Below are 27816 nucleotides of genomic sequence, written 5' to 3' on the forward strand. Positions count from 1 at the left end.
TTTTCAGAAGAGCCAGAGGGTAATATTAACACGGTGTAATGTATCATGATTTATTTCTGTCTCGTAGCGGGCCACTGTGGTTCCCCTGACCCAATCACAAATGGTCACATTAGTGGAGACGGGTTCAGCTACCGGGACACGGTTGTCTACCAGTGCAACCTGGGGTTTCGCCTAATTGGCACCTCCGTTCGGATTTGCCAGCAGGATCACAAATGGTCAGGACATGCACCTGTCTGTGTCCGTAAGTTATACTCTTTTTTTAAGATGGAGGACGGCTTCATTCATATTCCAGTGCCATTTGTTCAGCGGATATTGAACCTTAGCTTCCGTATTTAAGCCTTTCAACCCAATCACTGCCGAAAGGTGTGAATAACGAAGGTAGCTGGAGGAAGCTATCTGTATGTTCAATGTTCACATCACAAACACTAACCAGCGAGAATGGTGCAAATAATAATATTGGCTGAAAATGCCAACATTTTTACAATGTGTGTATATCTACAATTTATTTATTCATAGGACATGATTGAGGTTAGTGTAGTTTTGGGAATGTTTAGAGCCCTCAGGGGAACACATACATTAGTCTGATACAGCTTTTCAAGCCTTGCATTCCTATACTCATCTTTCTGTACATTTCTGTGTTCCATGCTAATCTGCAAAAATGAGAAACACTGTCACGTCATCCAGCTCTTTCCGATGCCCAGGACAGAGACATATTTTTTTTATTTATTAGGCTCTGTACTGTACTTGATTTGTAATCAAACAATTCACATTTGCTTAAAGTGTATATTATTGGCTTCTACTGAAGAGTATTTTTATACATTTTGGTTTACCATATCAAAATTACAGCACTTTTTATACTTACTGTAGCTCAGGACATACTGTTTGGGACAAATGACTTCACTGATTTGTCAATTTGTCAATTGCTTCCTTAATCCAGGTATAATAGAGCTTTCAGTATATAGTTTTGACTCAAAGCTTTTTTTTGCCTTTAGAGTCTATTTTTGGTGTTTGTCTGTATGAGGACCAGCAAGTCAAGGAAGCCATGATGACCTCGGCCACACCTTAGGCTTACCAAAATGAACTGTTTTATAATAATAAACTGGTTTCCTTTTCTTCAGTAATGTAACTCTCCTGTTCTTAGCCATTACATGCGGTCACCCTGGCAACCCTGCGCAGGGGCGCACCAACGGGAGCGAGTTCAATCTGAACGACATTGTCAACTTCACCTGCTATACCGGATACCTGCTGCATGGTGCTGCACGTGCTCAGTGCAGGGCGAACGGCCAGTGGAGCAACTCTCTCCCAGTCTGCAGGGGTAGGAGGCCTTAAGCGCTGTCTTACCTGTTTATACAGGGCCTTTCACTCTCACTTATCCCACCAGACCTTACAGGAAAAAGGCATTGTCTGGAGAGAAAAACACTTCTCTGATTGTCCGTCCCCACCCTTCAGTGACATACACCATGAGTCATACTATTATGCGAGAAACTCCAGGTCTCATATCTGGGTTTTAGATTTTCAAATTCAAACGGATACACCAAAGCATGTCTGCCATTGCTTCAGAATTCTCTGACATGAAGCGAGTCTGAGTGGATATTTTCAACTGAATAATTCATTAATGCGAATATGATTTAAAGGAATGAGATATGTGGTGGGAATGTCATATGTGTGTTTGATATATGTATGCTGGCTTGGAGGATATCCTGCTGTGATTTGCTGAGGTCCCTGCACTTCTCAGATGTTTGCTTACATGAGTCAGTCTCAGAATTCTCTGGGGGACCCTCAGCATAGTGTTAATTCAGTATACAGTGTAGCTTAGATGAGCATAAACTATATGTACCTAGTTAATCAATAATTTCCTTTTTGCATTTTCTTTGGCATACCTATACTCAGGGTAGATATTCATGTAATTTATTCGATTAGCTGAAACTGAAGTAACTGAATTACAAAATTGGAATTAGCCAGATTGATCATATGCGTAGTTGCTGGAAGTCTCGGATACAGTACTGTGCAAAAGGCATCCTTTGCTTTCTGCATTAGTGTATTAGTAGAAAAGAGCAAATTTAAGATTTCCAAACATGGTAAACTGACAGACACTAAGATAATTCAGTTTTAAAGGTGAAGGGTGGTCACAATAAATATTGATTTGCTTTAGTTTTTAACTGTGTACTGCTCTTAATAGTAATAGCTCTTAATCTGATATTTCCTTATTTTTCATGTAATTATTTTTGAAAGCACCCCCACTGATTTTGTTTCCTATGTATAAGACTTTTGTACTGTATTGTACATGTATAGGCTGTAGAGTCTTGAACATCAGCCAGTCACTTCAGTGTCACTGTGTCTTTTTTGCAACTCAGTCCATAACAAGGGTAATCAGCTGCGGTCCTTCCTATCCATGCCACGCGATCACACCTTTGCACTCTCCCTCAGAACAATGAAGCACTCTGTGACATTAGAAGTTCTGCACTGGTTGACATTCAGTGCGCTGTAATATCTCACCTAAAATGCATCCCTTCTTTAGCCTGCTACCTGGATAATGGTGTCTTAAAGCGAAATCATGTAATTCCAATAGTAAGTGCCAATTAGCACGGTTTGCCCCTGGCCCCCCAGGTTTAATTGACTGCTGAACTTTGGCAGCTGTCACTGAGGGAAACCAATCTGTTTTTTGATTTCAACTTTTGTCTCTAGTAAAGGGTAATGAGAGTAAGCCAATAATGTCAGGCAAGAGCAGCCAGTTCCCTCTGACTGTTTTTTTACCCCTGTCTTACACAGTGAGAAATAAAAAGAAGTGCACATCCATGCTGTGTAAAATTAATAGTATGTGTGCTTTATAAATGATATCCACAGCAATCTCTTGGCGACTGACCAAACAAGATTTAATTGAGTAATTTCAGTCAAAGTCATGCCATTACCATTACACAGCAAGGATGAAAAGCAGAGTGACATCATGCAGAAAACAGCTGTTGAAAACGGTCCGCTGAGAGAATGCATTTTAAAACAGATCTCAGAAGCAAACGTGATGGGCTTCAGCAGGGTTCCTGCAGTTTGGCTATCCTTCCTGTATTCCCTGGGTTTTCCGGTTATTTGTTCTGAACATCCCCTGTTGCTTTCCTTGCCTTGCAGTGGTAAACTGCTCAGATCCTGGCTTTGTGGAGAACGCCATTCGTCACTCCCAGCACAACTACCCAGAGAGCTTCAGCTACCAGGCTAGTGTGATGTATCACTGCAAGAGGGGCTTCTATCTGCTGGGTTCATCAGTCCTCACCTGCCAGTCAAACGCTTTCTGGGACCGATCCCTTCCTAAGTGCCTTTGTGAGTAATGTGCTGTTATTGTCTCAGAAAAAGCACTACTTGCAGTGGATATGACATTTCAAGCGCCACTGTAGATAGCAAAAGATAAAAGTGACAGTGCTGCTAATGGATAAATTATTTTTGTCAACCAAAAGTGTTCCTGGTTAGATAGACACAAGATAGACAATGATAATGTAGGATAAGCACACACAAACCCATTAGCACAACGCTAGTTTGAAGCTAGCACTAAGCTAGCACTAAGTTACCATGAAGCTAGGCAGATTGTAGAGTTGGTATGTGCCAGATCAGTGCTATTCTGATTTAAAGTCGATTTTAGGAAGTTGCCATCATATTGAGGTCACATTTTCATTCATCTATTTTCGTGACAATCTTTGGATTACATACGTAGGAAACAATTTCACATAGGACTCATATTAGGTTAGGAAAATCACTGAGTAAATTGGACCAATCACTTTTAACTTCCCGTTTGTATGGAGATGCTAGTGCCTTTGCATGACCTCTGAGTTTCACTAATGGACATTATTCTTCATAGTCGGATTCTCTTTGTGTCCAGTTTAGTATTCCTCTTTCTCTCCCTGCAGCCATTTCCTGTGGCGATCCTGGCACGCCGCCCAACGCCGTCATGTCAGGGAGGAAGTTCAGCAACAGTGCTGTGGTGCATTACACCTGCAGCCAGGGAAGAACGCTGGTGGGAAATGCCAGCCGGGTCTGTCTGGAGGAGGGGCGCTGGAGTGGAGCACCCCCCTACTGCTCAGGTACACCTGAATGAGTCCTAAACCTACAGTCAGGTACCCAGAGCTTAGCTTCTTACCACGGCTTCAGCTCACCATTTCAGGGCACCGTACCAGATGGTCCCTGGAGGTTATTGGAGTTTACAGGCCAAGCTGATGAAGTTGGGGTTGTAAGGGCTGTATAGAGTGATGTACATTAAAGTGGAGTGAGTTTTTGGTTTGAGAAGGTGTGTTCTCTCCTGGGTCCAGGGGGAAGCGCGGGTTTCTGTGGGGACCCCGGCGTCCCGCCTCGCGGCTCCAGGCTGGGAGAGGAGTTTAAACTGAAGAGCCTCCTGAGGTTCACCTGTGAGACGGGCTACTCCCTGATCGGGTCTGCAGAGCGCACCTGCCTTCTCAACGGCTCCTGGAGTGGGACACAGCCTGTGTGCGAAGGTAAGAGTCAGCACAGAGACCCCATACGGGGCACAGATACCCCAAACAGGGTAGAGATACCCCACACAGGGTATGGATACCCCACACAGGGCACTGAGACCCCACACAGGGTACAGATACCGCACACAGGGCACATATACCCCACACAGGACACTAGGACCCCAAACAGGGCACTGAGACCCCACACAGGGTACAGATACCCCACACAGGGCACAGATACCCCACACAGGACACTGAGACCCCACACAGGGCACTGACACCCCACACAGGGTACAGATACCCCACACAGGGCACAGATACCCCACACAGGGCACTGATACCCCATTGTTTTACAAATAATTTCAAATCCATTGTGTAAGCTGCCATTTGTAAGCAGTACATATCATGTAAGTTGCCCTCTAGAATAATTTAATTTCAAGCCATTCTAGAGGGCAATTCGCATGATACGTGCCACGTACAAATGGTAGTACGTTGCAGTCTCTTCTGACAGTCGTGAAGCATACTCCAGAATTGATTACACTCCCTTGTCAATCCGTTCAGCACGTGAATCATGTTGCTATTTTGTATTCTCTACATTTTGATCAGTTCCATTAATTTTTCACATTTCCCGTATGAAATGTTATCTGCAAGTAGAAATATGTCATTTTTCTCTACCGCCCTGGAGTCTGCAGTTATCACTCAAATTGAGTGGTACACTCTCTGTATCCATTGGGTCAAGATGTATAGTACAGTCACACAGGTCTCTACCTTATTACCTGCAGTATATAAATGCAGAGCTTTTCACTGCATGGTGTCACAAAGTATTAAAATGTGCCTTTTTAAAATGCCATTGTGCTTGGCAAATTCCCATTTGTTTTCATGAAGCATTTCACCAACTTTATCATTTCAGAATTGCCGATACAAGAAGCTGAATGCACAGATATTTATTTTATTATACAGAAGCATTTTTTCACAATTTTACAGAGTGCTATCCTTGCAAGCAGGATATTACATGTATCATGCTCTTGGTATTTGTACTATTATCTGCAGATAATGTAATTATACGTTTTACATTTGTTTAGTGAACTTTTACTTTAAATGTGTTGACGTGTCCCTTATTACCCTCATGGAAGGCAAGTTTACCTATTCTAGAATACAAATACATGGTTCATTAGTCATTATATACAACAAGCAAACATAATTATGCTGCTGTGTTTTACAAAATCGAGCAAGTTTATTTTAACCCATTCCCCTGCCTGACTGGAGATCGTTCAACCGTAAAATTCGCCAATAAAGTAACACACAGTCCTGCTATTATTTTTCACAAGGGCCAAAGAAAATCAATACAGTCAAACTGAAAAAACTAATAATTTAACTGCAAGGCTGAATCTAATAACCGGATATGCCACACTAAAGCACCTAACATGACTGCACAGAATCCTTCAATGAAAACAGTTCCCCTTTCTTTTTACTCTGTCATGCAACTGGAAAAGTTGAAGCTTTAGACATCCCATTATTCGTCGTCATAACCTTCAACACCCAATGAGTAGAGGACATCAATTTTAGCCTTTATGATTTAGACATATGCCGTGGCTATGCTATGCACAGATAAGTGTTGCTTGTTTGCCACAACATCTTTGGCTGAATCAAATATTGATCATGAATATAATTAATGGGTGTTTTGAGTTTAAAAAAAATGTTGATGTTATTACCTGTTCCTGTTATGCATACCAATTACCTTAATACTCTGGACTATCCAGTAAAATTATGTAGGGGAGGCATTCCCAGGGTCACATGAAGTACATTCTCATGCTCTGATAGATTCCAACTTTCTCTCTGGGGAAATTAAGAAAAGCCATTAAATTTGAAAGTTTTTACATTTACATTTGGAATGTGCATTCTCATTGTTATGAGAATGTCCTGTTGAAAAAGCAAAAAGTACATCAACAGATTTTTAGTGCAGCAGTCTTCTCCCATTGTTATTAATTTCAGCGTGTTTATGTTTCTCTCAAGCTGGCCTTCGAGAGCAATTCATGGACTATGCAGATGAGAGTGAAAACCCAGGAGGGTGCTGCTACATAAATCACCATATGTACGGCTGTAAAGCATATGACAGTCTTGTCAGCAGTTAACTTGAGCTTGATCACCCCTTATGCAGAGTCTAACTGTTCTTAATCATGATAAGCACACCAGGACAATCCATTCCTAATCTAGGCTGTGTTAAAAGACATGATATCGTATCCAACTGTAAATCTGAACCAAGATGTCATCACCCTTTTGACAAATATTGTTTTTCTCTAGAGGTCTGGCAGATTCTGGCTTTGGTCATTGGTTATATATGCCATAGAGATTTAAAGAGAGTAACTGTGTAACTGGTAATAAACAGGGAATGGCTAAATCAAAATACTTTCTATGTGCAAACGTGGTAAAAATAAAAATCTACTTCACATTCACTTTCAGTTTAAAAAATATACAGTGGGAGCAATAATTATTTGATCCCTTGCTGATTGTGTAGGTTTGCCCACTTACAAAGAATGGAACTGTGTAGAAATCATAGGTACATAGGTACATTTTAACATTGAGAGACAGAATATCACAAAATAATCCACAATAATGTGTATAAAAGACACCTGTCCACACAATCAATCAGATTCCAACGTTTCCACCATGGGCAAGACAAAGGCGCTGTCTTAGGACATCAGGGACAAAATTGTAGACTTGCACAAGGCTGGGATGGGCTACAAGAAAATAAGCAAGCAGCTTGGTGAGAAGTTAAACACTGTTGGAGCAATTATTAGAAAATGGAAGAAACACAAAGTCACTGGCAATCTCCCTCGGTCTGGGGCTCCACGCAAGATCTCGCCTTGTGGGATATCAATGATCATGAGAAAGGTCAGGGACCACAGTCACGAAGAGAACCATCAGTAACACACTACACCGTGAAGGATTAAAATCCTGCTGCGCGCGCAAGGTTCCTCTGCTGAAGAAGGCACATGTACAGGCCTGTCTGAAGTTTGCCAAAGAATACCTGGATGATCCAGAGGAGGCTTGGGAGAAGGTGATGTGGTCAGATGAGACCAAAATAGAGCTATTTGGCATCAACTCAACTCGCCGTGTTTGGAGGAAGAGAAATGCTGAGTACAACCCCAAGAACACCATCCCCACTGTGAAGCATGGAGGTGGAAACCTTATGCTTTGGGGGTGTTTCTCAGCTAAGGGGACAGGACGACTTCGAGGCAAGGATGAATGGGGCCATGTACCAGGAAATTTTGGGCGATAACCTCCTTCCCTCAGTGAGAGCACTGAAAATGGGTCGTGGATGAGTCTTCCAACATGATAATGACCCAAAACATACGGCCAAGGCAACAAAGGAGTGGCTCAAAAAGAAGCATATTAAGGTCCTGGAGTGGCCTAGCCAGTCTCCAGACCTAAATCCCATCGAAAATCCGTGGAGGGAGCTGAAGCTTTGAGTTGCCAAGCGACAGCCTCGGAAACTTAAGGATTTGGAGAGGATCTGCAAAGAGGAGTGGACCAAAATCCCTCCCAAGATCTGTGCAAACCTGGTGAAAAACGTCTGACCTCTGTGCTTGCCAACAAAGGTTTCTCCACCAAGTATTAAGTCCTATTGTTCTATGGATCAAATACTTATTTCATGTGAAAATATGATATTAAATTTATAAAATTTATATGATGTTGTTATTGTGGATTATTTTGTGATATTCTGTCTCTCAATGTTAAAATGTACCTATGATTGAAATTATACACAGTTCCATTCTTTGTAAGTGGGCAAACCTACAAAATCAGCAAGGATCGAATAATTATTGCTCCCACTGTATATATTATTTCAGTTTCAGTGCATGTATTCCATTGGCCCTAGTGTTTTTTGTGTGTGCAATGAAGATGCTTACTTTAGATATCTACAGCAGTTACTGACTGCCTGTCAGCTTGGCAATGGCTGCTTTTGGGACATTCGGTGTTTGGAGTTTGAAAATACGCTTCAAATGACTCCAAAGCAGCTTTGTGCAGCAATGTTTTGCCTCCAGAGGTTGTACGTGTGTGTATTACCCGATTATTCTTCAAAAATAACATTCAACCTTATTTTCAGTTGGAATTATTTCCTATGGTGTAGGTGACCTGAGAAGGAAAGAACTACCGGCATCATATAACTGATATTCATGTTTTTAATTGTGAATAAATGCTATCAAATGAATGTTCATATGTACAAGCTTTGGAACAATAACATTGGTAATATACAATCTGTTTGAGTTATTAAAACATAATTTCTTGCTTTAGGCCGCAAACCCAAAGTACCCTGAATGATGCCAGCTGGCAAGTTTTAAGGAACTTGTGCAAATAACTGAAATATCCTTCATTGAACATAAAACTGTCCGGGCCAACTGAAAACATACACTACAGCTGAAATGTATAAATAACAATTATAACATCAATATAAATATAGAATAACATCAAAACTCCCAGAAAGTAAACTCACATATTTGTGAATATTAACTTATGCCTGTGGTCTGCCATTAATAAGCTTTAACTTTACATGAACTCACTTTAACATATCCGTAGTCTTATTTTATGCTTTACCATGTTCAGCAATTGCGGAAGACATTGGAAATAGTTTTATAATGTGGGGTTTATTTTTATTTTTTTATTTGCTAAAAGAAAAAAAAAAAAAGTCAAAGCACCCAGATTGCTTACAGGAAATCCATAAAAATGTATTATTTAGAAGGCATTCATAATTGAATAAGGGGTTTAGCAGTTGCTGTAAGAGACTTTAGATGGATCACTATTGGGGAAATTCAAAGGATACGTCAGGGCAGAGTTTCAGTGCTACAAATAAAGCCACACAGGTAGTAAATGGACAGAGCACTGCAGGGGGGGCTACCAGAACGCTGACGCTTTGAAATAATGAGTTCCTGTGTGGCAATATGCCTGATGGCCACATAGGCCTTCCCTGAACATTTAATTAACTCTTTACTGGACCTGTTTCTCTGCATTAGTCACTGCAAGTTATAATGACTATGTCTTTACAGCCACACAAGAGACTGAAGATTATTGGGAATAATGATAATAATAAACAGATTCCCAAGTTCAGTGCTCATTAGTATATCCTCACGATGAATCTTTCCATTGCTGTACTAATGCTGAATTGAATATGGGGAAGTATACTTATGGATGATGCTGTGCTGTGCTTTTTTTTCTGAGATATTATTAACACCCCATGGCTCATGAAAATAAAGGATTTGTTCAGTCAAGTAATACATTAGGCTTCTGTTCAGAAGGGGCAAAATCCAGGCTGGACATTTGGGGTGCCTTTGAGAGGCAGTTCTAGTGTTGGTTTTTGGTGTTTTTTTATGGAGCACAGCTGATGAAATGTACTCAGACAGAATGAATGCAGTGGCTGCAGTGGTTGGTGCAATGTAATACAGTGGAAGCACTGATGAGATTGGACTCGAAATATAACAGGACATTTAAACTAAAAGAAGTTTATGATGACAAATTGAAAAAGGTGAAAGAAAAACGGAAGAAATACAAAGCATGAATGCGGCATTGCACTTATTTTTAAGAAAAAGTCAAAGAGATTCACTTGACAGATGATCTCTTAATAGTGTCTTACGTAAATGTGTTACTAAACTCATAGAAAATAAGTTTTTTAAGTTATCAAACTAGGAGACTGGGAACTTCATTGTGTGTGTTCATAACTATTCTATGTAGTCATAGCACATAGCCCTCATAAAAATAGAATGAATAAAATATAAGATTTAAATTATTCAAATATATGCCCTTGTGTCACAAGCTGTGATTTTTAAAAAGGCATAATGATTGCTTTTATTCCATTAGTTTATATATGCCAAAATGAACTGAGCCTTTTTAAACCCAGGACCTATTTTGAAGGTATTGTTGAATATTAAGTCACTAATGAGTTGCTTTTAAGGAGAATTTAATGTAAATGTAAATGTGGAAACAAGGAAACATGACTTTTTGAGCAACATATAAATGTATACAAATATAGTAAATCATATGGTCAAATTCTTGAGCATAATAATCTATGGTATGTTCCATTTAATGATGAATATATAATTATGCTACAGTGCATGGTCACCTAATTGCAATTCAGTGAGACAATTGATGGTTTTCATTTGTGTATTTGAATGATTTTTATCATGGGATCTCATTCAATTTATTGCTTTTAAAAAATAAAATGGCAGACTTAAATACTGACAAAGATGTGCAAGTAGCATCGGAAAAGCATTAAGAGCTATAACTAATTACAGGAGATCAATAGGTGTTTGAATTTAAAGCCCTGTTTCTGTCAGATTACAATTAAGCTAATCTACTTTTGCACCACTTTGCTGTTAGCTGTATTAAGCATTGACTCCATCAGGACACAGTTCACACTGCAGTTTCAGCAAACTCTTGTTCATTTGTTGAGTCATATCCACCAGTGCATTAACTGAGCTCATGAAACCAGATATAAATTATATAAAAGAGGAAACGATGAAACAGAAACAGGTCATCGCAGTCGGAGAAAAGCGAGATTTGACCGGTGGTTTACAGACTGCAGTGGTTTTTCATTTGTCTAGCGGTGTCCTGCGGGAACCCTGGCACACCTGCCTTCGGGAAGATTGTATTCAGCGACGGCATTCTCTTCTCCAACTCGGTGACGTATGCCTGCTGGGATGGGTACAAGACGTCCGGCCTCACCACCCGGCACTGCACCACCAACGGCACCTGGACCGGGTCCGCCCTGGACTGCACGGGTCAGGGCCTTTTCTCTGTCACAGACCACTCATTCACTCACACTTAACACACACATTATTACAGTAAACATCAGCCTTATCCATTTCACTAAGGTATCACCTGTCATGTGTAACCATCTATCTGCAGTTTGTAGGTTTAGACTTGATTTTTCAAGCTGTGCATGATATTTGAACCATACTGGCTTCAACTGGCAACTGTATGCAACTCTTACAACTGGGAAGAGCTTTATTGATCTAAGGAATCAGACAGATTGATCTTGTGGTTATGTACAGGAGAATCTCCAGACCCTGCGTTCTCCAAGGGTTTAAGCTGAAATGGAGGCCTCCTGTAAAATATAGCACTACTAATATCACCCTACTGCCTTGTCAATATATTGTGTTTTATGCATTAATCACCTGCACATTAATCAACAGCTCTTAAAACATAATTTTCCCTCATTTATAGTGATCAGCTGTGGAGATCCGGGTTCAGTGGCAAATGGGATTTATATTGGAAATGAATTCACTTTTAATAAGACGGTAAAATATCACTGCAACCCAGGATACATTATGGAGCCTGTAGGATCTTCCACTTTACTCTGCACCAAAGACGGGACGTGGAATCAGACCAAACCCAACTGCAGGGGTAAGTACACAAACTCATACTAATTCATGAGGGGGGGAAACCAGTATATTTAAGGCAAATGTAGTGAAAGAATTTGAAATTTAGATTTAGAGTTTCCGGAGGGAATTTGTGAAAATGTACAGGGGTGTTTCAACATATATTATAGCAGCACTAATAAGGTATATTTCAGGCCCGGACAGTTAGCCCACCTGCCTGGTGGCGTAGCCTGATTTATTTACATATGGGCCAGTAAATCACATCACCGCTGGCCCGGCGGCCTTCTAGAAACATCCATATTCATTGTTTAACCTGGAAAGAAATAAGGGAACAACATCAGAGAAAGGGAGGAGCCTGTAAAGTAGGCTATAAAATACAGGAGGCAGGTATGAAATGACCACCTTTTTACATTTTCACGTCTTATCTAAATCGGGTTCCCTGCTGTGTGTAGTAAAGGCGAGATGGTGGTGACTTGCTGACTTTCATTCACAGCACTACAGAATGTGCCACCAAGGCAAAACCATGGGCTGGTGCTTACTTCCTCTCAAACTTACGGAAGTTAGTGACCCGGCAGGCCTTTAAAAAGTGTGCCCGCATTTACTGTGCCTTGTTTTTCCATAAACGGTTTAATTGGCGCAGTGTAGTCATAGTAATTACCAATGTAAAAACATTCTCTGTGGTCTTGAATTTCCAGTGCTCAGTTTTGTGAAACGGTTGAAGTTCCTTCCCTCATGTACCGCAGGCAAAGCGATGACTGAAAGGATGTTATCCATGCAAAATGTAACATCTCTCTTTCCAGACACCAGGCTTTAAATGCACCAGCAAAAGATTCACCAAGTTAGTGTCAGGATACATGCAGCATGGTCTGTCCCAGGGAACAGAATGACAGGTTTAGAATAAAATAACTGTACTTCATATATAATTTCACAGGGGTAGTGCTTTTCCAGAGGTTGTTACAGTGCAACTGCAATGTTGAGTTGCAAAACCTGCTATGGAATTGAATTCTCCATGTAAATCCTATGATTATAGCTTATGCAATGGATTTTTGCTATTTGAGCCAGGTATATACATATAGTACAGTGTGTTCCATAGGCTGTGGAAAGAAGACATATTTTCTTTCTTGATTTAGCTCAGTAATCCACAATTTTAGATCAAACAGTTCACATGTGGCTAAAGTACAGCTTTTATTAGAGAAATTGACATTTTGGTTTCATCATGTAGAAATTACAGCACTTTGTATACGTAGTCCCCCCATTGCCATAATGGGACAAATCACTGGTATTTATCATTAGTCAATTTTGTTCACTCGCTTCCTCGTCTTGATTTTAGCCTTGTGATTGCCTTTGGAGTCTTATCAGCATTTGTCAACATGAGGACTAGAGGTTTGCCAATGAAATTCAAGTAAGCCATTATGAGAATGAGAAATAAGGGGGGAAAAAAACAGTCAGAGGCATAACAATAGGCTTAGCAAAATCAAGTGTTTGGAACAGAAAAAATAGCACTGGTGAGGGCAGCAATCGCAAGGAGACTGGTAGGTCAAGGAAGGCCTCGATAATAAGATTACTGAAACATTCTCACCATAATGATAAGATGACTGAAACATCCCCCTCTGTGAAACATGATGGTGAGGGGCGTTATAGTTTGCAATGTGTTGCTGCCACAGGTGCTGGCTCACTTTAGCATTGTATCTTCTCAAATTCAACCAAATGCCTTCTGACGTATTGGACAGTGCTTCATCCCACAGCAAGACAATGGTTCCAAACATACATCACTGCACTCTTTTTCCTTAATGATGTTCCAGACAGTTTAAGTATACCTATAATTTGGACTGTCTGACATTTTTGTACTATTACTCAGCCTTGACACTTCACTGGCACAACTCCGGTACTAATGTTGACTAATGTATGGCAATCAAAATCCTACAATCAAGACTAGATACTAAAAGCTTTCTTATATCTGCACTATGGAAGTGATGGAATACTGCACATCTGACTAACCATGTGTGAAGCCATTTTCCCAGTCATTTTCACAGTCCCCTGACATGGTCCCCTGAAATCTATATGAAAGTGCTGTCATTTCGATGGAGTGAAACCAAAGTGTATATTAATACTATTTAATAAAAGCTGAAACAAATCTAATTCTGGAGCCACATATCTTTGTCCCAAGGTTTATGGAGCTCACTGTATATATACATATATTCATCTTCTTCAATTAACAGTAATGTAATTCCCCCCAACTATGGTATGAAATGTATAATGATGGCAGGAATGCATTCATTACTCGGAGTGAGCGGAATCTAATATAATAACGGTCAGAAGGGCATCGATAAATCACTCATACCTTTAATTATAAAGAAATTAGTTCATTGTCTGCTATCTCTTAATTGCCATCAGACCAACCATGCAGGCAGAGAAAGGGATTATGGGTAAATGCGTTTGGGTCCAGCATCTGAACAGGATCAAGAGGATCACCTGGATTAAGGGTTGTAGCCTCTGTACATAGCTGCACCCCTAAAGCCAGCCCCCCTGGTTTCTCCCCCCTCACCCCTGGCAGTGATCGTGTGCAGCCAGCCCCCGGTCATCAGTAATGGGAAAGTGGAGGGCTCAGACTTCCAGTGGGCCTCCAGCATTTCCTACAGCTGTCTGGAGGGGTACCAGCTGTCCCTGCCTGGCATCGTCACGTGTGAGGGGAACGGCACCTGGCGCGGTGACGTCCCACAGTGCCTACGTGAGTCCAAACACCGCACTCTTCCAAAACCCCTTTCATCATCCTCTCAAGGGGAAAAGAGAACACCCACAAATAACATGTACTCATAATCCACACACTCCACCGGGCTGGGAATTAATCATGTGCATGTGTGATAGTTATTTTTTTTTCCTGATATGAATTGCAGAGTTGGGGAGAAATAAACCTTTCAGATGCTGGTTTTACAGCACACCTTGTACCACCAGGGCAGAGGCGTGCTTCGGATGCATTAAGGGACAAAATGCAGATTTGGCTGCAAAGAAATACGGCCTGAGATGATGAGAGTAAATTCAAATTTTGCTAGGTCTTTTTTAGATCAAAAGCATACATTTCCATCTGAGTGCCCATGCATTCCCTTTTGAGCTCTGACTTGTTTTGTACTTGCAGGTAGGGCAAAAACATTGATTCTGTCTTTGATTCCATGATCACTGCAAGCCAGACCAGTGGTCCCAGTGTCGTCTACAACCGCAGAGACTAAACTACACTGTCCCAGTGTAGTCCATGACTCAGACACTGTAGCACTGTGATATGAATATGTGTGAGTGCAGCGTAGACTGCGCTCGTGTGCAGGATGGTCAGGTTTGCAGACTAGTTTTGCTGCCTGCAAAATACCTATCAGTACCTGGCAATTTAATCCTTCATGTATCAGCGTGGAACAATCCAACATGACTGTAGTCAGACATTAGTCCCGGCGGAGCTTGATTGTAAGTGTCTGAAACCGTGACGGGGAAAAGCCGGCAGACGTCAGAATCCGTTCCGGAGCATGGAGAGAACTGGCTGTGCTGAAATTGGCAGCCCACAGGTAGCTGAGGCAGAGCGCTCCTCTTTCAGCTGCTGTCTGTCCTGAAAGCTGCCGGGGGGAAGGAAAATCGACGGTGGCTTTTGGAGCGTATGTCAAAAAGTTGACACAGCACAGCTCATGTATTTCACCCCATTACTCCCCGCCCCCGCTGATTGGACTGCGGGGAGCCGCGCGGTTCTGCCGTTCAGCAGCGCATTACGCTCGCCCGCAGCGACATCACTGTGCAAACAGTCCGCAAGTGCAAATTACGCTCTTATTAAAAGAGAGGTAGCGGAGAGCGTTCGTACTGCAATTTGTCACAAGCCGTTATGAATAGTCATGGCGGATAAACAAAGTTTTGAGAGACGCGTGTCTGCCTGCCTTGCTTTACCTGGCTTGTACGCTGATTAACGCGGGTGATTGGGGACGTTTCATTAATTTGAGATTGCGATGCAGGTACAATAATCACCTGTGTTAATTAGAGTGCGGTGGATAATTACCAGCCCTGCCTTTGTTTACAGAGGCGAACGGTGAGGTGATTGAGGAGGGTGGCAAGATGCATGAGAAGAAAAAAAAACTGACCATTTACAAAATACTTACTGCTGGAAAGCATGGGAGACAAGTCTAGTTCAATTAGCCTTGTAGTGTATCTCACCTTGTGGTGGGCCCATCTAGCTGTCTGCCTAGCCCCTAATGTAGTCAAATCTGTATTATATCCTCTACCCCCTCCCTCAGTCAAACTGTTGGTTCTTGTTGATCTTTACTTGGGGAACAGACCCACTAGTTCCTCTACTATATTAAACAACCTATTTTGAAACAAAGTATCTGCATTTATTTTTCTACTAAATGTACAGAGGAATACATTTAACTCCACACTTTCCATTGAGACCAGTAAAATGTCCATTAGTTACATTCGCAGTACCAGTTATATTACTTATATTACTTATATTACGCAGTACCAGTTATATTACAGGCAAACATTGCTGGGCTGAATGACCTGTTCTCGCCATTATGTTGTTATGTTCTGATGTTAAACATGTTTTGGTTTTTGTTGTTGGGTCTGTCCCATACAGCCATTCTGTGTGGAGAGCCTGGCATCCCAGCAGAGGGCCACATGGAGGGAAAGCTCTTCACCTACAGGTCAGAGGTCACCTTCCAGTGCCAGCCCTCTTTCCTGCTGGTGGGGTCGTCCAGGAGAGCGTGTCAGGCAGATGGGACCTGGAGTGGCATTCAGCCTTCCTGTATAGGTGAATATCCATCACAGCTGTTGGACTCCCTGCGATAGAGAGGACATAAAAGAGCCATATCCAGACAGCTCCACTTTTATCAAAGCATTTCATAAAATTTTAAAAGTCAGATGAGGTGGAGTGAGTGGATCTGTCTACTTGGTCAGTTTGCTCATGACAGAACTATTTTTTTCTACGTGGCTGTCTATGTATTGCTAAATTACTGTTAATGGCTTCTTTGGTTTATGGCTGCACAGCGCAAGGTTTTACCTGGATTGAGGCATTACCTTATATGTGGGCTAGACCCATGGACGCGGTTTCAGTATTTCATTTCGCCCCAGGGCTGAGCCTGCCTCATCAGCTAGCCTCTTCACTAGGTTATCCTGTATGCTCTTTGCTATGGGCATATTCTGTTTGCTACCGGCATATGCTCTTTGCTATAGGTGTGTGCTGCATCTTTGTGAGCCACTGTATTCAGCTTCACAGAACCCGCTGAATAGTCCCCTCAGCTCAGTGTGTGTGCGTGTGTGGGTGCGCGCGTGTATGTGCGCACGTGCGTGGCTGTATGTGCGCCCGTGTTCACGTGTGTGTGTTATTTTATATAAATATTTTGAATATGAATTATGTAATTGCACTTGCCTTAGCCCCTGGCTGTGATAATGAACATTGTGCTGCAGGGGTTTCTCACCCCACTGTGAGTATTTGTGTAGCTTGCTTTGTCTGCTGTCTCATGAGTATAAAACTATCGGGCATTTTCTTGGTAGGCAGATAATACTTTGATATTTTCTCATAGCTGAAATCCATCAGGATATCAGACCCCTTTAACTCCCACAGATATTCCATAATGGCTAATATTAATGGACATGCTGGATATATTCATGGTAGGGTCTGTATGGTCAGATTAGTGATAATGCAGTAACAGACAGACAAGCTTGCCAACACCTGTGCTCGGGAATCTTGTTGCTCAAATTTCTTTATTTAATTTTTTTTATTCAAAAACAGTGCCTCTGAAAAAGAGCCTGTGTAGTGATTAGTTTATATGTCACTTAAATGTTTTTAATGAGTAAAATTGTTGGCCTAAAAATGTTTCTGTGCATCCTTCTGCTGATATAGCCAGTTCTGCTATTAAAATATAACAAAAAAACAGACATGTTTTGTCTTTTGCACCCTGATATTTTGCGTCTTGCATCTTTTACAGTTAGTATGCCAACAGCTGTAATACTAAAATAAAATAGTAAAATATATGATTGCTGCTGTGTGTAACCCTCTTGTTACTATACTTCCATTAAATTCTGCTGGTAACAGTGATTTAACACATTTGAACATATTTTATCACATTTTATCTTTGTCCGAAACTGCTACTGTTTAATGGCCAATGCTATATTCCTAGTATATTAATATTTTTTTCCTTTTTTTCTCTTAAGATCCTGCATACAATACGTGTAGAGATCCTGGAAGTCCAGCGTACGGGATTCCAGTGCAGGCACAAGGATATGAGGTATTCCCATTCCCCAACGTGTGAATGGAATGTTTATTTCATCAGCATTTCAATGTCACACTTTATTTTACATCACCTATAAACTTTTACTGAACACAATAATGCAGAATAGCATTGTTCTCAGGACCATCACATATTCACTCTTATCTTTTGTTATTGTAGGTTGGAAGCAAAATCTTCTTTAAGTGTCGGAAAAACTACCACATATTGGGGTCTACGACGAGAACATGCCTTGAAAACTTAACATGGAGCGGAGTACAACCGGAATGCATATGTAAGCACTACATGGTTCTCATTTATTTATTTTCTACATAACAGCGTTATGCGGTATGAAAGGGAGTGAAAGCTTTTTTCTGTGAATCCAGAGGGTAACGCAGAAGCCATTGCACCCATCACCATTCCGCCCGTCACCGACTCCTTAATGGCTCTGGAGAGAGGGCGGCTGTGACAGCTTAACTGAATAAAATATTGTTTTAGCAAACACAACTTTTTGATTTAGTGAATTTTGGCGGTTCCCTAGCCTCACGCGCTCGCTCCGTGAAGCCACCGCGTGCGCCACATTTCTCCCCCTAATAACAGTCCTCACGATTACAGCTTCCTGAGCTGCTGTATATATTCAGATTCAAAGACAAACGGCTGCGTAGGGCCATGGAGAGCCGGAGAGGGAGCCAGGGGAAGGGGGGGGGCGGGTGTGCATTTGAAAGAGTGATTCTTAAGAGAACAAGAGCGCGGAACGCCCGCGTCAGCAAAAAAATGAAAGTTAGCCAAGTTTAAGCTGTTCGTTCACCGGCATTAAATCTGCGGGTGAGTTGGACAGCAGAACCCGGCGAAATCCTTCAGGCTGCTCCCTGCTCCTCTGACAGAGGCCGGAGAGAGCGGCGCGAAGCTCATTTATTATGTAAGATCGTACTCTGGGCATGTTTCATAATCTCTGTCCCTGTGGCGTGGTTTTATCGCCGCTTGGCGAAGGCAGCGCAGAGAGCGCGGGGCTCTTTATTCCACTCAGGGTGCCGTGCAGGGGGGTGTGATCGCTCCGTACTTTGTTTGTGCTTCCAGCTCATTCCTGCAGGCAGCCCGAGACGCCATCCCACATCGACGTGAAGGCTATAGATCTTCCCACTCTGGGATACACGCTAATGTACACGTGTCAGCCCGGCTTTTTTCTGGCTGGGGGATCTGAACACAGAACATGCAAATCAGACGGGAAATGGTCTGGAAAGCCGCCCATCTGTAAAGGTATACCAAAATAGAGGACCAGTAAATCGTTTCATGTTGATTATTATTTTACATAAACAGGCTCAGTGACAAAGATCTAATTTATCCCTTGCACAGCACATAATTTATCATTTTATATTCAGGGTGATTCTTTAACAAGAGGAGTGTGCTAAATGCTGTCATTTCCTCATTTCCTGGGTGTTATTTCCTACTATTAACAAATCCCATAATTACATATATTGCATTATAATTTTCTTTTGGAAAATAAGTGCGTGGGTGTGTCCCAGCCGTAAATGTAATGTAATCACTTACTCATGCTTTACTCCTGCTGTCTTGCAGTTGGGCCCAAAATAAACACCAAAACAAAAGGAGCAGATTCTGGTGTGCAGAAAAACAAGATCCATGGTATGTACCCTCCGCAGTGTCATTTCAGATACTCTCAAAGAATGTGCCACTTAAATGATGATTTTATTCACAGCCCAGTCCTTCCACATGATAGATACTTCTGTGAATAGAAGTACTGAAAGTATTAACCAGATGGTCCTCATTCTAAAAATCTTTATATGACTTCTAAATGCTGGAAGTAAGGCACATTACAGTATGGATAAGTTCTTCACAGAAAAATGGGGGAAAGTACTTTAGAGATTGGCTATGTAATGAAGTGTCTTTTTACATCTTTTTCCTTCAGTTCCTGCTGATGTGTTTTCTTTGAACTCTGGCTGGACTGGGTTTTATGAGTACTTGGGGAAAAGACAGGTTGCCACCATAACTGTCAGTGGATTCAATGTGACAACCAGTAAAGTCAATGTCACACTTTTGGAACACAATACAGTCCAAATTAAACTGTCAGGTAAGCTATATAGTCTGGTCTGTCAGTTTTATGTATTTATTCATTTATTCATTTATTTATTGGGGGGGGGGGGGGGGGGGGGCACTTATACTGTAATGGTTCCACCGCAATATAGAATAATCCCTTTAGTAACACCACTGGGAATCAGCGAAACATAATTGTTTTTATAAAAACATGGTCAATATTTCTGTATATAATGCTTACTGGCAAAATATGTGACATGTGCATATTAATACATTTTATGCATCCTGTATTTTAACATTGACAATACTTATTTCCATTTTTCTCAGGGACATATAAGAAAGAGGAAAACCATTTGCTGCTAAAGGTTTACCAAGTCAGAGGTCCTGCAGCACTTTCTTTCAGCAAATTTAAGAATGACAACTGGGCAATGGATGGATATGTAAGTGTTTTTTAATCCCTGATATCCCTGTAATATCATCTCAACAAACTACTAAATGATTTATTATTACATTTGAAACCAATAGCACCTGTTATACATGTCTTCTGACTGTAACATGTAGCAGAACTTGTTTCAGAAAATGAATTTCATGCAAGCAGAACTGGAGACATCTAATCATGTACAATTAGGTTTTGTGTATTTTGCGCAGTACAATATTGTAATCTGTTTGCACACTCAAAACACATTGAGAAATAAAGTTGATGACTCTGGGAAAATAATTAAAGAAAAATATGTTTGGCGGAGATAAATTATTTGAATTCACCCTGTGCTGGATAGCAGACATATGCTTTTTTACATTAAGAGTGTATTTATCTTGGTAATCTTAAGAGAAGGGCACATATCAGTGGTCCCTAGACTAACAGGAAAAACAAAGTTAATACAGTAGTCTGAACATGAAAACCAAAATGTTAAAACCAACAGTGACTCTCCAAAAATGTAATTTGACTCACATGAATCTGTGGAGCACACCATTTTTCTTTCCTTTGTGGTGGTCCAGGTGACAGCAGAATCGGACAAGAATACATTTGTGTATCAAGGTTTTATACATGGAAAGGATTTTGGAAAATTTCAGTTCACAAGACAAGGTATGTTCTGGTTTTGTGAAACGATTGACCACAATTCACCTGCAGCTTCTTTTAAACCCTCTGAATCACTCCGGAGGTTAAAACCCAGTCTCCACCCAACAGCCGAAACGAGGCGATACTGTTTGAGAACGTCTTTAAAAGAAAGTTTTATCAGCGTGAACTGTCCGGTTTTAGAACGTCGGCTCTCGGCGGCTGGCATTTCGAAAACTGAGCATCCAATTAGTGATTTAACGTTACAGTTAACGCGGGTCGTCATGGAAACAGTCGTTTATTTGTTTACTCTGCTTTTTGGTTTGGACTGCCAAATCCATATTCGCAGACGTTTTGAGATTTAAACACGGACGTTCCGAGATTTCTCTAGTCTTGTCTCATCTCATCTCAACTCTGCTGTTTGGTGGAGACTGGGCTTTAGAGCTACTAGAAACAACTAGTAAGATTATCCGGGGCTATTTTGTTACAGTGTTTTTCCCCTTTTTTACAGTGCAGTAAATCTTAACCAAACTGTTTTCTGTTTTGTTCTTTAGGTCTTATAACAACAGATATGGACCCTTCGAATCCATATTATGGCACAAACAGTAGCTCAGTGGCAGCTGCTATTTTAGTGCCGTTCTTTGCTCTAATTCTATCAGGGTTTGCCTTTTACCTCTATAAACACAGGTAAGGAGTTCTCACTTGTCCCCTCCAGTCATGCATTGGAAATGTAAATCCATATTGACTGAATTTAAAGAAGAATTATTTTATAACAGTTATGGGAAACTCCTGTGACACTTGCCCTGTAGGGACTGCTCCCACAAATATCAACCAAGTTGGCACACTACTGCATGCTTTATTAAACAAGAATCCATTTGCGTGCATAAATCTTATTGGAAAAAGAGCATGGGAGTTTTCCAAAGCTACCAAAACAAAACATTTTTGTGACATTACTGTCCAAAAGGATGAAAAGTCCCCTATATTAAAATAAATAAAAAAAATTGGCAGGGTACTTTCACAAGACGCAGATGACAGTGAGAGACCCAAAGATGTAATCAGGGCCGGCTGCAGGTAAGACACAAGAAACTAAATCATTAGGCAATAATTTCTCTACTTCCATATTGCCATTGTCCTTTTTTCTTTTTCCATACCCTACTCAAGAGAAAGAAAAGAAAAAAACAGTTGGACAAGAGAGGATGCAGCGTTGTGTTGTTTGGTCCCATAATAAATTTTCATCTGTCAACATTTTTCAGTCAACTAAATCTTTTGGAGTTTATGCTTTCCCGAATGCATCCTCTGAAGTAAAATACAGTTGTGGAAAACTATTTAGAGGACCTGTCATGGTAGGAAAATTGGGGGGTCAGAGAAGAAATGAAAGCCATTTCACTGAGGTTCTAGGCAGGTTTGCTGGACTTTTGTCTGAAGCTGACCGCTGTGAGTGAATATGCATTAACTCCACACCAAGCACTGGCTGTTTAGGTATTCAGTGATTATCTTTTGGGTAATTTCCATGACATGTTTACAGTTGCGGCTTTTTTGTTTTTTTCACAGTATTTTATGCTGAAGGCCAGACATAAATACGATTAATATCCCCCTCCTTTGTTATTATCTAATATGTTACAGCAGACCACATTATACTGTGTTTTTGAACTAAGCCTCATAATCACCTTCCGCACCTCATTCATTCTGTCATACAGGCAGAAGTCTGTTTGAAAGTGTGCTTGTTTATATGATGATACACAGATTTTTCTTTTTTTAATTTCCTTTATTTGTTGTTGCTTTACCAGTTACAGATATGTTTTAATAATGCCCTATGCTGTCTATCCTTTGGTTTTTGGACATTTTATTATTGAACAGCAGGGCTTTCCAGACAGTGAGCCCCAGGGCTTTCCTTAACATTCTGTCCTTGGTCTGTTTTCTAAGTGAAATTGGGAAAGAAATGAAGGCGATGTCAAATCATGGCATGCAAATTGCATTGTTGGAAAAATGAGCAGTGTGAACTCGAGTTGAGTTTGGTAGATGTAAAACAAGAAAAAGGGAAATGCTCTTATTTGCTGCAGTTCATTGCTGTGAGTCATTGCTAAGTAAAAGAACCCACTTACTGAAATCTATATTCTGCCCTCTAATTTTCATTCTCTGCTTTTGTATTATTGTGAAAAATAAGAATAACATTAATACATGACTCAGAACAGTTCCACTGAATTGAAGATTTTCCTTAGCATAATTCAGAGAGGTTGTTACACCAACATCATAGGGGAAAATAATGCAGTATCTGGAAAAAAGTTGTTGTTTTTCCTTGCCTTTCTATCCGTCATTATGAAAGGACTCCCTGACAGTTCAAGTGTAAATCAGATTAATGTGATTGGGAACACTTTCTATTTAAAATTTAAAAACCAGCAAAGCAGCTGTGCTCCTGAAAAATGTATGATAACTTGTGATTATATTTTCATAAGCCTTGTATTCTGAAAACAGAGAATCATGAACGCGACGACGTTCTCACCTCTTTCGTTTTTCAGAACAAGACCAAAAGTACAGTTCAACGGCTACGCAGGGCACGAGAACACGAACGGACAGGCTTCGTTTGAGAACCCCATGTACGACACAAACATGAAGCCTACCGAGGCCAAAGCGGTCAGGTTCGACACAACTCTAAACACGGTCTGCACAGTGGTATAACCTTCATGGTCTGCGTTTGACTGGTCCGCAGCCATACCTCTTGGGTACGCAGTGACTTCTTTGATGCCATATGCCAATTCTCCCTTGCGACTTCGCTTTGCTACAGTAAGACCGTGTATTCACTTTATACAAACTTCCCTGTGGATATGATCAAACGATCAATTATAAGAAGACTCTTTTATGGACATATTACAAAAAACAGACTTTCCATGCAGCAAGACCAAGATTGTGGCCGAGATTACAATGGAATTAAAGATACTTTCTTGAATTTAAAAGTTTTTACCTTTCATGACCCTTACATAAAGAAAGTTTTTTTTTATTTTTTTTTTTATTTCTATTTTTCCAAAATAATTATCTTGGGACAATGTTGAAGTGTCTTGAAAAGCCACATAATTGTTGACAAAAGGAATTCCTTCATTGAAGATGAACCATAAAGGAAAGTCTTTGAACCAACGTGGTTGCTTGTACCTGGCTAGACTCCACTAATACGAGCGAGAATAAGCTACAGCTGCAAGAGTCCCGCAGATGAATTTTGCTATCAATTCTCTCGATAGCAGAGGGATTTCTCTCAGCTGTTGTGTTGCAAAAACATTACTGCACAATTTTTGCACTAGTGTGTTATGAATGGATTTCAAACTGGTTCAAAAGAGAAAAGAATACTAGCAAACAGAAATACATACAGGGTTTCTATACGCCGTTTCTATACGCTGATCATGTGTATATAAACTTGTGTTTCCATGGATGCAGGAAGCATGTTGTCATTCTAAGTTTTGACAGGTTGATTTTATTTTCTACTGATTTTGCAAAAAACAAAGAAATGGAAAGAAAATAAAAATTATTACGAGTCTTCACATTTGAACTGCAGTTCAACCCCTTGGGCCCAACTGGGAATGTTGTTTTTCTTCAATCATTTAACATTTTTAATGCTTACTGTTGGTATCTTACACCAGTGTCCACATTATTTTATTTTTATTATTTTTTAATGGAGGCCCAGGACTTGTAGAGTGTCAGTTAAATAGTATGAGTGAGGTTTTTTTTTTCTTGGTTGGGTTTTACTTTCCTTTTTATTTTTTGTTTTTATGTGATTTAGTTATTAATAGTTATTTGTATTCCTCTTCTGGTGTGATGCAGCACATTAACCATCTTCAAGAAATTAGTAGATGGGAGTTTACTGTAATGCAGTAGATGGCCTATACGTGAGTACCTATGGGGGTCAGTTGCTGGCTCTCTCACTGAATCCACTGAATGTTTTTGGTTTGTTACATTTTTTTCTTTCATTTGTTATGCTCTTGGTATTTCTACAAAATTGCAGCAGTGCTCCATTATGCGTATTTTGGGTCAGCTGTTTGTTACACGAGATGAAGCTATGTGAAAACATGTACAGCAGCATCAGAAAATAGCAACAAAATATCTAACAAAGGGGGGTTCTACAAATCTTCTCATGTGAATACCATCTGCAGAGAGGGGTTTTATTTCTCTATAATGCTGTAGAAAATGAAGTGTTTATTTTTCGAAAATGCTGCATTTACTTTCTATCACAGCTGTGAGTGCATGTGTGTTTATAGTGTGTTTTCTGTGTACTGGTGAATGCCCGAGAAGGTTCAGATCAGGACAACGTTCCTTCCCGGGCAGCCATGGAATTAGCGCAGAGAGTTCTACGTCGTCTCGAAAAACGCGTTGGCAAGATTAATTTTTATTACATATCCCCTCCCATTGTAATTCGACATATCTCAAAGAAGATAATTTGATGACATGCTTCAAAATTACAACCCATGGAACACTGCCTTATTGAATTGGAAATGTGACATGGCCAATACGTTTGCTACACTAATGATGTATTTCATTGTGCCACCAATGTGTGTGTCGAAGCGCTGGGCTCCCCAGGAGCATATACACTGTGATTCCAAAAGTCATGGTTGAGCAAGCTGATCAGATTGGTGACATAGTGTGTGCGCTCATCTATTCAGTTACAGCCTTCTTTATGTATGTGTGAATTCCCTGCTAATCGCTGTGTTCAAATCAGACATCTGTTGCATCTGCATTCAGATCCATTCATCAGTGGCATAGAAAATATGAACTATAACCTTGTGAAATGTTTACCGATATCAGATTTTGTCCAAGTCATTTCAGCGCAGAGGGGAAGTTTGCAGTGCGTGCGTCGTGCGTGTGTGCGTGTGTATGTGCGCGCGAGCGTGCATCATCAAGTGTACATCTTTAAAAAGTATGTAAAATAAGAAGCATTCGCTTAACCTTAATTTTTCTAAGAAATTTTATATTTTTCATTTAATATTGCTGAAATCAGTACCTATGGTAAAAATGGTGCGTCAAATCTGGAAAGCTGAGGTGCAGAATCTGGGATGGAGTCGGTCTCCCGCCTTCCTCCATTTGCTTCTTGTGATGTTTTTACCTGCTGCTGCTTTCCCCTACATCTCCTGCCTCCAGGCTCACTGCAATAACGTCGCCCGTTCCTCCTCTGTAAAATACCTTCGCCGTCAGAGCTGTAAATCTGCCTCGCCATCAACTGCATCGCCATTTTACCATGCGCTTTTGACTTGAAGTAGGAGCAGAAGAAAATGTTTTTTGTACAGAAATATATTTTTTATGACAAATTTGTAAAATGATTAAATATGCTGTACTTTTTTGAATAATGTAGGTATAAAATTGTTAAAATAAATGTTTTTACTATACGAAATGTACATTTATCATTCATGTAATATACATATATCACGAACATACTGATACAGTATCTCATTTCAATTGGTAGATTGTGCACACTTCTGTCAGTACAGACCAGACAAAGCTGTATAAAAATGCCATGTGTCCATCAAAGAATCACCTATAAATTGTTATATAGTTTGTTCACACCACCTTTTGAAGAAAAAAATATATATTTGAGACAGATTAAATATTTGATATAGATTTTTTTGTCTGTGCTGAATGTTTGTTCTTATTAATCTTGTAACACCTTTTATACACCAATGATGGAACCATATAAATAAGAAATGTGCTATTTCAGGATTACGTAAACTTTTTGATTGACTCAGATGTGCAGTGGTCAGACACAAAGGGTGAATTATTCATTAAAGTCAGTCATTCTGCCCATCAAACACAAATATCTATTGACAGTGCATTGTGACAAGAGTAATCAACGTGCACATTGCAGAATTTGGAATGGGGAACTCTAGTTTGTATCTTATGAAGGAAAGGCTTGTTTCAGACATATTTAGTTACTCATGTAATATAAGTGCTTTTGGTAACAATTAATACATTCACTGTTGATACTGCAGTACATAGACACAATAAAGGCAGCTATTATGATACAAATATATCCAAGATCAAACCAGACACACACACTTTAATAAGCCATATCTCCAAAACGGATTGGCCAATCCCGACATGTGATACCTCATTTTGTAGCTCTGATCTTCCTAAAAAAGAAATAATAATAATTTTTAAAAAAGTAAAATGAGATTTGCACAAAGATACGCCATTTATGGCATTGCGTCACATATCTTCTATTCGGACATGTTCCTTGGAGCTGTCATCTTTGTGTGTTTCCAGGCATTCTGTCTTGGATTCCAGTCGGGGCTTTGGCTGACCCACTGAAGGACAATCACTTACAAAAAAACAAAAAAAAAATCCAGGCAAGCTTTGTTTTGTGTCACCTGTAAATTGAGAATTTGAGACAGGCTTTTCAATTTTGGCCAGTTCAAGCAGGGCTTCCTCGAAGATGCGTTATCCATTCCCGACTGGCAACAAATAGCTCTGTAACATGATTCTGCCACCCATATGACTGATGAGGTGGCTGGCGTTGCCTAGGTGATGTACTGTGCTGCACTTGCATCAAAAGTGACATGTTGAATGTAAACCAAATGTTGCATTTTTGTCTTGTCAAACCAAAGAATATACATTCGTCACGTGTTTGCCCAATCATTCACGTGCTTAGTATGAATGTGTGTTTCATATTTGGTATGGCTTGTTGTTGC

The 27816-nt window shown here is 40.4% G+C and overlaps 1 protein-coding gene across 1 annotated transcript in view; it reads left to right on the plus strand.

Annotated features, from left to right (window-relative positions):
- The window catches only part of LOC133117936 (CUB and sushi domain-containing protein 1-like), a 503171-nt gene extending 476649 nt beyond the window's left edge, over positions 1–26522 (plus strand). The window contains exons 53-70 of the mRNA XM_061227463.1: positions 68–241; positions 1142–1315; positions 3121–3309; positions 3891–4064; positions 4290–4472; positions 11045–11221; positions 11667–11846; positions 14376–14549; positions 16422–16595; positions 17999–18072; positions 18235–18346; positions 19129–19308; positions 19627–19692; positions 19976–20137; positions 20428–20540; positions 21097–21184; positions 21709–21841; positions 23671–26522. Coding sequence (XP_061083447.1) covers positions 68–241; positions 1142–1315; positions 3121–3309; positions 3891–4064; positions 4290–4472; positions 11045–11221; positions 11667–11846; positions 14376–14549; positions 16422–16595; positions 17999–18072; positions 18235–18346; positions 19129–19308; positions 19627–19692; positions 19976–20137; positions 20428–20540; positions 21097–21184; positions 21709–21841; positions 23671–23830 — 2687 coding nt within the window. The 3' untranslated portion in view covers positions 23831–26522. The remainder of the gene's footprint in view (positions 1–67; positions 242–1141; positions 1316–3120; positions 3310–3890; positions 4065–4289; positions 4473–11044; positions 11222–11666; positions 11847–14375; positions 14550–16421; positions 16596–17998; positions 18073–18234; positions 18347–19128; positions 19309–19626; positions 19693–19975; positions 20138–20427; positions 20541–21096; positions 21185–21708; positions 21842–23670) is intronic.
- The last annotated feature ends 1294 nt before the right edge of the window (positions 26523–27816 follow it).

The sequence above is a fragment of the Conger conger genome, chromosome 18 (genome assembly GCF_963514075.1).
Source record: "Conger conger chromosome 18, fConCon1.1, whole genome shotgun sequence".
In the NCBI taxonomy this organism is placed as follows: domain Eukaryota; kingdom Metazoa; phylum Chordata; class Actinopteri; order Anguilliformes; family Congridae; genus Conger; species Conger conger.